Raw genomic sequence first — 12145 nt, 5'->3', positions numbered from 1 at the left:
CATATGCACACCAGCCAAACGCAAGTGTGAATTTAGCCTAACAGAAGTAAAACGCATATGGCACAATGGCCTAATTTAAATATATAGAATAACAAAAGGATAAAAAAGATGTATGATGCAAACAAAAGTGCCCCCAAACACAGTAGGATACCTTCACAATGAATTCTTCCACAGTACCCTCCACACACACAGTATGGTGAACCCATCAGAGTATGAGTCTCCAACTGTAATCCCCACAGACCTCCATACAGTATAATGGCCGCACATAGTGCTCCATACAGTATAACGTGCCACATAGTGGTGTATGGAGTGTAATGGTGCCCTCCATTGCCTTCCATACAATATAATGGCTCCACATGGTGCTCCATACTGTATAATGTCCCAAACTTTAAAAAAAAACCTCTGCTGCTCCGGACTCTTCATATATTACAGTCATACCTGTGGGCACGCGCGTCATCTCAGCACTACTGCCACCACTCTCCTCTGCATGTGTGCCATCCCCAGCCTCCTCAGCATATTCACTTTGCTGGCATTGTAAGGCTGCGTGCTCACTATGAGTTTTTGGTGAGAGTTTGACGCTGCATATTTTCACAGCATTGTCTTACAGTTCCAGCAAAGTGGATGGAATTTGTAGAAACCTCCTGCCCACTGTGCTTTTTTTTTTTTTTAACTCTGTGTAAACTGACCTGCGCTGCATGTTTCATATCCGCAACATGTGAATTTGTCTTATTTTATGTGCAGGTTTTTCCTATAGAAAATAGCATTAGATGCGGAAAATCTGCATGTAAAAACACACATGCGTTTTTAGTAAGTTTCGCAACGGAGACGTATCTGAAATTCATGTAATGAACTCATGACTGTATCAGTAAAGTTTTGTCAAAGCCAGTTACCAGTAAGAGCAAAAAACAAAGCAGCTTTATTTAAAACATGACATACCCCAAAAGAGAGATAAAACACTCAGCACGATAAAAATGCGATTAACCCCTTTACCAACTTGGGTTCTTACATAGAGCCATAACTCTTTTATTTTTCCATCCATGTGGCGATGCGACGGCTTTGTTTTTTTTTTTGCAGGACAAGTTGCACTTTTGAATCTGACACCATTGAAATTACCATATAGTGTACAGGGAAAAAATTCCAAGTGCTGTGAAATTGCGAAAAAAAGTGTAATTCCACAATTGTTTTTTAATTTACCATGTTCACTAAATGCTAAAACTAACCTGCCATTATGATTCTCCGGGTCATTACGAGTTCACAGATACTAAACTTGTATAGCTTCTTTTTATTTAAGTGATAAAAAAAAATAAAAATTTTATCAAAGAAGAAAAAAAAAATTCCATTTTTTTTCGATCTGGGACCATTTTGGGATAGATATGATGTTTTGATCTCCAGTTATTGCATTTTATTGCAATGTTGCGGCGACTAAAAAATGTAATTCTTGTGTTTTGATTTTTTTTCTCATTATGCCGTTTACCTATCAGATAATTTTTGTTATATTTTGATATATCAGGCACTTCTGAATGCAGCAATATGAAATAAGTATGTTTTTTACTTTTTTTTTTTTATTATTTTGAATGGGGTAAAAGGGATGATTTGAACTTTTATATTTAAAAAAAAAAAATTTAAACTTTTTTTTTTTTACTTGCTTCAATAGACTCCTTAGGAGCATTTCGGTAATGATGAGTATAGGGGTCTCTTGCAGACCCCAAATTGTCATGCCAACCCATCAGTGCCTCGATGTCATGTGACAGGGGCGCCGATGAGTTAATGACACGCATCCAGTTTACGGGAGTTAAATGACACTGTCAGAGATTGATCGCTGCATTTAACATGTTAAAAGCCACAGATGGATTGTGATTCTACGTGGCTGTTGAGGGCACATGACAGCTGAGCAGATGAGCTGTCATGTCCCGTAAAAGGTGCGGTTCAGTGACAGAAGCGCATTAAAGAGGGGGAGGGGACCTATGACGTACCTATATGTCATAGGTCATAAAGAGGTTAAACACAAAACTAAATGAAAAAAAACCCCGCAAAGAACCTTTTTTTACTTACTGTAATAGGTGTAGAAGTGCTGTAGACAATCTGCAACGTGAAAAACTTTCCAAAAGCTCATCATGGGAATGTAGCCTAAGGCTATGTGCACACGCTGCGGACTGTTCGGATTTTTCCGCACTGATTTTGATAAATCCGCAGGGCAAAAAATCGTAGTTACTTACCGATAACGGTATTTCTCTGATCCCATGATGGCACCACGGAGAGAGGGGTCCGCCCCCAGGGACAGGAAACCTACAGGTGAAAAAGGGCGTACCTCTCTCCCACATCAGTTGGTTAACAGAGCCTTATACAGAACTTCAGCTGCAATTTGATATTTACACAAATTAAACTTAACAATTTTTTACTTAACAGAGGCACCGTGGCTAAAGGTAACTAACTATACATTATAGTGTGCACACCTGTGTGTGAAAAGGGAGGGAATATACGGGTGCCATCATGGGATCAGAGAAATACCGTTATCGGTAAGTAACTACGATTTTCTCTATCCCCATGATGGCACCACGGAGAGATTTACATAGATTGTAATTTTTTAGGGAGGGACCACTGCCTCTAGAACCCTTCGACCAAAGGTGAGATCAGAGGAGGTCAAGTCTAAGCGGTAGTGTCTGAAAAATGTAGACTGGGAAGACCAAGTGGCCGCTCTACATATCTGTTGTATTGACGCGCCCGCTCTTTCCGCCCAGGATGATGCCACTGCTCTGGTCGAGTGCGCCTTTATATTCTCCGGGATGGCCGTCCCGCTGGAAGAGTAGGATAGGGCGATGGCATCTCTTATCCACCTCGCTAGCGTAGCTTTTGACGCTTTCTGTCCCTTCCGTGGACCCTGGAAGCAGACAAACAGAGCCCTATCCTTCCTGCACTCTCTAGTGGCTGACAAGTATTGGAGTAGGCACCTCCTAACATCAAGGGTATGTAGTGTTTTTTCTCCCTCATTCTTGGGGTTGGGACAGAATGAGGGCAGGGAGACCTCTTGTGTCCTGTGAAATTGAGACGCGACTTTTGGGAGGTAAGCCGGGTCCGTTTTTAGAATGACTCTGTCCTCAAGAATTTGAGTGAAGGGAGGGCCCGCGGACAATGCTTGTATGTCACTAACGCGACGGGCTGAGGTTAGGGCCACTAAGAGTGTTGTTTTTAAAGATAGAATCTTTAGGGGTGCGTCTGCCAAGGGCTCAAAAGGAGATTTGGTTAGTGCATTTAGAACAAGGTTTAGATCCCATGGAGGGGCATTATGCAAAGGAACCGGTTTTAATCTACCCGAGGCTTTGATGAATCTCACGATCCATCGGTTTCTGGCTAGATCATAATTATATAGTGCTCCCAAGGCTGCTACCTGAATTTTTAGAGTACTCGTAGCTAGCCCTTTTTCCAAACCCTTTTGCAGGAATTCGAGAATCTTATCTATTGGGATTTCCCCCCTGGGTCAACCCCTGATACAGACATGAATTTTTTCCACACTTTGCCGTATATTTTGGTGGTTACGGGTTTCCTACTCTGTAGTAATGTGGACACCAGGTTGGATGAAAACCCTTTGCTGCTTAATAGCTTCCTTTCAAAAGCCAGGCTGTCATATGTAGGCTTTTCACATTGGGGTGACACACTGGGCCCTGGGATAACAGATTTTGCGTGTCTGGTAGAACCCACGGACTGTCTAAGGACATCTTTCTCAGCCAAGAAAACCATATCCTGCGAGGCCAGAATGGAGCTATGATTATCACTGTTGCTCCCTCCTCCCGAATTTTCCTCAAGACTAGGGGAATGAGGGATATTGGAGGGAACGCGTAGGAGAGGCGATAGTTCCAGGGGACTGTGAGAGCGTCCAGAGCTACTGGCCCTCCCCGGGGGTCGATTGAGCAGAACTTCCTCACTTTCCGATTCTGAAAGTCCGCAAATAGGTCTATTTCTGGCTCTCCCCAACGTTTCACTATTTGGTTGAATACCGACTGTTTCAGCTCCCACTCCCCCTGTCTCAAGCGTGTTCTGCTGAGGAAGTCTGCGGTCTGGTTTTCTGAACCCTTTATGTAAAGGGCTGTTAGGGACTTCAGATTGTGTTCTGCAATGTAGAAGATAGACCGGGTTTCTTCCATCAGTGTTTGTGACCTGGTGCCCCCTTGGTGGTTTAGGTATGCTACCACTACCTGATTGTCCGAAAAGACTTTTACGTGGTGGGAGCGGATGATGTTTTGGAAGTGTATTAGGGCGAGTTTTACCGCTAGCAGTTCTTTCATATTTGATGAGGTTAGCTCCTGATTTTTGTTCCAGTTCCCTTGTGTCACCTGACCGTCTATATGAGCACCCCACCCCCAGGGGCTTGCATCGGTCGTTAGGATTTTCTCTGTTGGTAGTGACCAGGGGACCCCCTTGGTAAGATTTATCGGATCTGCCCACCACTGTAGGGAGTGTATCGTAGTTGGTGATATGCTTAACCGCCCGTCTAAATTTCCTCCCAGACACAGGCTTGAACTTAAAGTCTCCCATTGTAAGTCTCGGGAATGGCATTGTGCCCACTGCACTGCCGGGATACAGGATGTCATGGAGCCCAGCAGGGACATGGCTTTCCTGAGTGTGGTGACTGGGGATGATGACAACTGTACCGCTGCCTGTGTCATCTTTTGAATCTTCCCCTGAGGAAGATAACACGTTTGTGTGGTCGAGTCGAGGACTATCCCCAAGTACTCCTGTACCTGTGATGGGACTACTTTGGATTTGGTAAGGTTCAACAGCCAACCTAGGCTTGACAGAGAAGTCATAACCAAATCCAACTGCTGTTTGCAGTGATGGAATGATGTCCCTGCCACAAGGAGGTCGTCCAGGTATGGGACTATCAGGATATTCTGCTCTCGTATATGAGCCATCACTTCCGACATTAGTTTCGTGAATACCCGGGGTGCGATAGCTAACCCAAAAGGGAGGGCCCGAAACTGATAATGTTTCACCTCCCCCTGGATATTCACTGCCAGCCGGAGGTACTTTTGATGATCCTTGTGGATCGGTACATGATAGTATGCATCTCGTAGGTCTAGAACAGTCATGAAACACCTGGGAAAGAGTATTTTTACGCAAGATTTTATTGTCTCCATTTTGAAGTGTGGGATCTCGAGAAAACTGTTTAACTTTTTGAGATTTATTATTGTCCTGTATGATCCATCTGGCTTCTTTCGGAGGAAGAGGGGAGAGTAGAAGCCCATGCCTCTTTCCTGGTGAGGGACTTCCTGTAGGACTTCCTTCTGGACTAGGCCTAGAATCTCTTCCTGAAGAGCCGACTGTTCTTGAGACTGTCTCTGTGGTGTCACCATGAAGAGGTTGTTGGGGGGAATGCGGAACTTTAGCTTGAGCCCTTCTCGTACTATGCCTAGTATCCAGGGGCTGCTTGAAATTTTTTCCCAGGCTGGGAGGAACTCTGTTAGTCTCCCGCCAACCTGGGGGACACCTTCATTGAGTTTTCTTGTTGTCGGGAGTGGGTTTGTTGAATAGGAACCCTCTGGTTTTATTTCTTTTTTCCTCCCATGTTTCTTTGTTCCCTTTCGGAGGTTTTCTCCGCATAAATTTTTTATTCCGAAAGGAACGTCTGTATGATTGGTTGGGGAAACCAGGGAAAGACTTTTTCTTGTCCTCGGCTTTCTCGAGGATGTCATCTAGCGTTGTGCCGAACAAGAATTCCCCCTCACAGGGTATTGAACATAGTTTTGTCTTTGTCTGAAGGTCCCCTGGCCAACATTTTAGCCACAGGGCACGTCTTGCGGCGTTCGAAAAGGCGGCAGCCCTGGCTGCTAGTCTGGCTGAGTCTACAGATGCATCCGCCAAAAAGGCTGCTGCACCTTTCATTACGGACACTGATTTTTGAATCGTGTCTCTAGAGACTTTCCCTTTTAATTGGGAATCCAAGTGCTCAAGCCACACCATTAGCGCGCGAGCTGTGCAGGTGGCCGCGACCGCTGGTTTAAGTCCGCCTCCTGCCGCTTCCCAAGAGTTTTTTAGAAAAACCTCGGCTTTTTTGTCCATCGGATCTTTTAAGGTACCCATGTCCTCAAAAGGTAGGGCAAACTTTTTTGAGGCCTTTGCTATGGCCACATCTAATTTTGGTGCCTTACTCCAGGATGAGCAGGCTGGGTCATCAAACGGGTATTTTCTTTTGGGGGTGAGGAGAGCTTTTTTGTCTGGTTTTTTCCACTCTCTTTTAATTAGAGAGTGAATTTTCTCATTTACTGGAAATGCTCTTTTTCTTTTTTGTTCCAGACCGCTGAACATTATGTCCTGCGCTGTTTTTTTAGGTCTCTCCTCCACTAGACCCATTGTTGCTCTGACCGCTTTCACTAAAGCGTCTGTTTCCTCGATAGGGAAGCAACTGCGCCCCCCCTCAGAGGATACTGAAGAGGTGTCAGAATCTGACGAATTATTCGAGTCAGATAGTTCACTCTCTGACTCGTCCGCACTGGATACGGGGGACTCAGGTGTTTTCTTATGTTTTTTCTTTGTGGCTTTAATGCCTTTAATGGCACTTTCCACCTGGCTTTTTATTAGTGACTTTAATTCGGATGCAAATGATGGGGTTTCCTCCTGAATCGTCTTTTTTATACAGACGCTGCATAGTCTCTTCTCCCAGGAGGAAGGCAGCTCGTCTGAACATATGGCACATTCTCTGTGCTTAGTTTTGGCTGTACTTTTCCTCCCCTAGAACAGAAAGAGCCCTACATTAAAGTCAGCACTTTCACGTAGATCACTCACCCCCTGTGGATCAGAGATACCGTCTCAGGCCTGGTGACTGTATCCGCTGGAATCGTCGCCGGCCGTGTGGTTTTTGCAGACCCCCGACTGCGTTGAGACTCTGATCGTCCGCTGCTGCTGCGCTGTACAGAGGACGAGTTTCCTTTGCGCTGCTGCTGTGGGTGCAGACGCCGCTGCACTTGTGCCTGCTCAGGAGATCGCTGGACGGCTTCCTGCATAACCTGCTGCTCGCTTTCGCTCATGGTGGCCTCCGCACTGTAAGGTGCACTTGGAGTTTGAATTTGCCACCATTTTCCCTGTGCTGGCGTTGCTTTTATGCATTAGTGCCGGCGAAACCGGAAGTGACTGTTTGCGCATGCGCCCGCCCAACTTCCGGTTCTCTGCCAGCTTCACATGAGGGAATGAATGTACTGGGACGCCGGCGCGCGCGCAGTAGCGCTGCGTTTTCGCGATGATGGCGCCGGTGAGCGCACCAGCGCTCCATTACCGACGCCCACACCGATTTACCGGTAATTACGCCGGTGTCCTCTGGCCCGTCTTACTTGGCCTTTTATGGAAAGATAGCCGCCGCTACCTCCATATTATCATTAAGAGTCCTCCGGTGACCGCCGTCACCTGCTCCTTACCCCCCCTCTCTTTTTTTTTTTTTTTTTCATGGAAGGCAGACTGGATCCTTTCACTGCCTTCCTCCACTCACCCATGAGGCCCGCCGACCCCTGTGGTGGTGCTTCAGGAAAGGGAGAAAAAGAGAGGAAAAAACCGCTTGATCCAGCCGTAACAGGGCGCCCCCTGTTAGAAAGTCGACTGCATCAGCCCCTGGAACTCCACGAAGAATCCTTCAGGTACGTGCTGTAGGTTCCCCGTCAGGGACAGGAAACCAACTGATGTGGGAGAGAGGTACGCCCTTTTTCACCTGTAGGTTTCCTGTCCCTGGGGGCGGACCCCTCTCTCCGTGGTGCCATCATGGGGATAGAGAAACACTGTTTTTCCTGCGGATTTATTGCGGTTTTACTGCGGATTTACCGCGGTTTTTGTGTGGATTCTACTGCGGTTCTTTAATATGGAGCAGGTGTAAAACCGCTGCGGATTCCGCACAAAGAATTGACATGCTGCGGAAAATAAACCGCTGCGTTTCCACGCGTTTTTTTCGCAGCATGTGCACTGCGTTTTTTATTTTCCATAGGTTAACCTGGTACTGTACACCGCATGGAAAACTGCTGCGGATCCGCAGCATCAAAAACGCTGCGGATCCACAGTAAAAACCGCAACGTGTGCACATACCCTTAGACACTGCATTTTATTTTTTTTATTTTTATTTTTGCTCAGTGTAAATACACTAGGTCAAAAACTCACAAAAAAACAATCCAAAACTCTGCTTACTGACATTCAACAGTTATTTTAGTATCTGTGGGTACTGGGTAGGAACCTATTTGAGAGCCATCATCTGAACCATTTTTTATACGTCAGCCTTTATCCAGGGCCGCTTGGATTAAGATGTGCTAAATGCATGACGAGGAACTTTTAATGAACTTGCATCAATCAGGGTCTGAGGTACCATGGTGTAAAGCATGGGTGGGGAATTTTTTTCCAGTCGGGGGCCATTTGGAAATTTCTACCATCATTCGGGGCATGCAAAAATGATCACCTGGAAAATTACCCTGGTATATTTAGTCAAACATTTAATTACAGTAACTCACCCTTGATGTGAGGGCTGGAGCTGCTTCTCTTTGGTGCAGCTGTGATGTTAGGTGATACTGATAATGTTGCTTCTCACAGCTGCTTTTCCATGTTTGCGTCGGCCAGGAGAGCAGTCAACTTTGTCATAATAATTTTTGTAAATCATATACATCACCATAGGAGACACTGGGACTAATGTATATACATCACGTAGGAGATGCTGAGACAATGGGACTGCTGTATAATCATCACATAGGAAACACTGTGACTTCTGTCTATACATCACATAGGAGATGCTGAGACTGCCGTATCTATCACATAGAGGATGCGGAGGCGGTTGTATATACATCACACAGGAGATGCTGGGATTGTTGAATATACATCATATAGGAGACGTAGGGACTAGTGATGAGCGAATATACTCATTATTCGAGATTTCCCAAGCACACTCGCGTGTCCTCCGAGTATTTTTTAGTGCTCGGAGATTTAGTTTTTATTGCCGCAGCTGAATGATTTACATCTGTTAGCCAGCATAAGTACATGTGGGGGTTGCCTGGTTGCTAGGGAATCCCCAAATGTACTTATGCTGGCTAACAGATGTAAATCATTCAGCTGCGGCAATAAAAACTAAATCTCCGAGCACTACAAAATACTCGGAGGACACCCGAGCGTGCTCAGGAAATCTCGAGTAATGAGTATATTCCTTCATCACTAGCAGGGACTGCTGTATATACATCACATAGGAGACGCAGGGACTGCTATATATACATCACATAGGAGACGCAGGGACTGCTGGATATACAACATATAGGAGACACAGGAACTGCTGTATATACATCACATAGGAGACGCTGGGACTGCTGTACATACATAACATAGGTAATATTGACACTGCTGTATATGCATCACAGAAGACTCTGGGGTCATATAAATTACAGGAGGGGCTGGGGGCATAGACATCACAGGAGATGCTGGGACCTATTCATCCCCGGGGAGGCTGGGGGGAATAGACTTCACTGAGGGGCTATATATAACACTAGGAAGCACAGATCGCACTGGGGGTATATATGTCCCTGGGGGAATATACATTACTGGTGGGGTCACATACATCACTGGGGGGCTATATACAGTACTCAGTGGGATATACAGCACTTCTGGGGTAAATGCAGCACTGGTGAATATACATATCACTTGGCACATGCAGCCCTGGGGGGGATATACAGCACTTGGGGAGGGGGGATATACAGCACTGGGGAGACAGGAATCGCTGGGGAGGCATATAGATCACCAGGTGGGGCTCATAGATCACCAGGGAGACACAAAGATCATCGGGGGGAAGCACAAAGATGACAGGGGGGCACATAGCTGGTGGGCACAGAGACCACCGGGGTGGCATGAAGATCACAGGGTGGGCACAGAAATCACAGGAGGTCACATAGCTGGAGAGTACAGAGATCAAGGAGGGGCACAGATCACATGGGAGCACAAATATCACAGGTGGGTACATAGCAGGAGGCACAGGGATCACAGGGGGACATATAGCTATGGGTCACAGATCACAGGGGGGCACAAAGCTGGAGCCACAGAGATCACAGGGGGGAACAGAGATCACATGGAGGCACATAGCTGGGAGGCACAGAGATCACAGGGGGCACAGAGATCACATGGGGCACAGAGACTATATTGGGGCACATAGCTGGGGGGCACAGAGATCACAGGGGGACATATAGCTATGGGTCACAGATCACAGGGGGGCACAAAGCTGGAGCCACAGAGATCACAGGGGGGAACAGAGATCACATGGAGGCACATAGCTGGGAGGCACAGAGATCCCAGGGGGCACAGATCACATGGGGCACAGACTGTATTGGGGCACATAGCTGGGGGGGCACAGAGATCACAGGTGGGGCATACAGCTGAGGGACACAGATCACCAGCAGAAAGTCACAGAAATCACCAGTAAACAAGCACTGACCTGCGGCACAGAGATCGCTCTGGACTCTCAGCTGCAGCTCCTTTTCCGGGACAGGAGGACGGGAGAGCATTGGGCGCTTACCCCGCCCACCCAGGCATTAACCCCACCCACTCCAATTACATCATCATTCATGTGCAGTCAATGTTCTGAATCTGTAATGTACTCTGCGTGCACTTGGGGATTAAAGGGAACCTGTCACCCCCAAAAATCGACGATGAGCTAAGCCCACCAGCACCAGGGGCTTATCTACAGCATTCTGTAATGCTGTAGATAAGCCCCCAATGTATCCTGAAAGATCAGAAAAAGAGGTTGGATTATACTCACCCAGGGGCGGTCCCGCTGCGGTGGGCGTCGCGGTCCGGTCCGGGGCCTCCCATCTTCTTACGATGACGTCCTCTTCTTGTCTTCACGCTGCGGCTCTGGTGCAGGCGTACTTTGTCTGCCCTGTTGAGGGCAGAGCAAAGCACTGCAGTGCGCAGGCATCGGGAAAGGTCAGAGAGACCCGGCGCCTGCGCACTGCAGTCCTTTGCTCTGCCCTCAACAGGGCAGATAAAGTACGCCTGCGCCGTAGCCGTAGCGTGAAGACAAGAAGAGGACGTCATCGTAAGAAGATGGGCGGCTCCGGACCAAACCGCAACGCCCATCGGACCGGACCGCAGCAGGACCGCCCCTGGGTGAGTATAATCTAACCTCTTTTTCTCATCTTTCAGGATACATCGGGGGCTTATCTACAGCATTACAGAATGCTGTAGATAAGCCCCTGATGCTGGTGGGCTTAACTCATCGTCGATTTTGGGGGTGACAGTTTCCCTTTAAAGGGCCAGCAGTTGGCCGGATAGGGCTGCCGCCCGAGCATTGCAGACTTCAGGGACCTGCCCGTGGGCCGCATGAAAAGACACCGCAGGCCGCATGTGGCCTGTGGGCTGGAGGTTCCCCACCCCTGGTGTAACGTATAGTGAATTTGTGGGAGATGAAGGCCACAAGACCATGCCCTTAAGGTTTTATTGAAGACAAGTTGGCTTTAAACTATTTCAGTTGTTACAGATTGAATTTACAGTGGATTAGTTTCTATTGGAAAAGGGTAGGAAATATAAAGTAGCCATTACTTACCTAATCAATCCGGGCCTCACAGTTGAAGTCAGTTATCAGCTGCAGCAGTCACATGAATGAAGGCCATGACGCCATCACTGCAGTACCGATGGGGACCAGCAGAGCGGCGACACTTGTGCAACACTAAAATATATATGAGCAAATAATGTTTTTTGGTGAAGGGGGGCTTAACATTATTAGACGTAACTTGCATTATTCTAGCAGGTAAACCTTTTGACAACATATTGAGGGTTGCAGATATTCCTGGAATTGTCTTATCCATTAGAGTATCCACCAGCTCAATATGGCAGGTCACTGACCATCAGGAGGAGAAACAACATGGACGAGTTGTAGAATATTGTTCTGTGGCTCTCTTACATTGAAGTGGATTTAAGTCGTCTTCATTGGTTGGTTTAGACTAGAGAGTCAAGATTGTAATTAGAGTAAAGGACCATTGTGTTTTTAGCTACCTGAATGCGGCTCTAAGATGATCTTACTAAATAGAAATAATTAGTATACATGCTAATATAGACTCTCGGTAAATTTGATAAGACTGCAGATAAATGTTAATGATATGACAAATGAAACAATTCACTTAATGGTAATTTATCATAAAAATCTGTGCAT

The 12145-nt window shown here is 46.7% G+C and overlaps 2 protein-coding genes across 3 annotated transcripts in view; one reads left to right on the top strand and one right to left on the bottom strand.

Annotated features, from left to right (window-relative positions):
* ZNF827 (zinc finger protein 827) overlaps window positions 1–12145 on the top strand; it is a 299492-nt gene that overhangs the window by 30261 nt on the left and 257086 nt on the right. The window lies entirely within an intron of this gene.
* On the bottom strand, window positions 2045–7019 carry LOC143799700 (uncharacterized). Its single transcript, XM_077281161.1, has 3 exons — window positions 6798–7019; window positions 5643–6723; window positions 2045–2082 (listed from the first exon to the last, which is right to left on the bottom strand). The coding sequence occupies exons 1-3, from the start codon at window positions 7017–7019 to the stop codon at window positions 2045–2047; spliced, it is 1341 nt and encodes a 446-aa protein (XP_077137276.1).

This window comes from Ranitomeya variabilis, chromosome 1 (genome assembly GCF_051348905.1).
Source record: "Ranitomeya variabilis isolate aRanVar5 chromosome 1, aRanVar5.hap1, whole genome shotgun sequence".
In the NCBI taxonomy this organism is placed as follows: Eukaryota; Metazoa; Chordata; class Amphibia; order Anura; family Dendrobatidae; genus Ranitomeya; species Ranitomeya variabilis.
Note: the sequence above shows the minus strand (reverse complement) of the source record. Positions and strands in the feature narration are given on the sequence as shown.

Excerpts from the sequence above, each read along its gene's own strand:
- LOC143799700 (XM_077281161.1), bottom strand. The coding sequence starts at position 7,019 with ATGAGCGAAAGCGAGCAGCAGGTTATGCAGGAAGCCGTCCAGCGATCT. Across the intron at positions 6,724-6,797 it reads CAGTCACCAGGCCTGAGACG|GGGAGGAAAAGTACAGCCAA; the intron begins GTATCTCTGATC and ends TTTCTGTTCTAG. Across the intron at positions 2,083-5,642 it reads CAAGAAAAAGTCTTTCCCTG|ATTGTCTACAGCACTTCTAC; the intron begins GTTTCCCCAACC and ends TTCACGTTGCAG.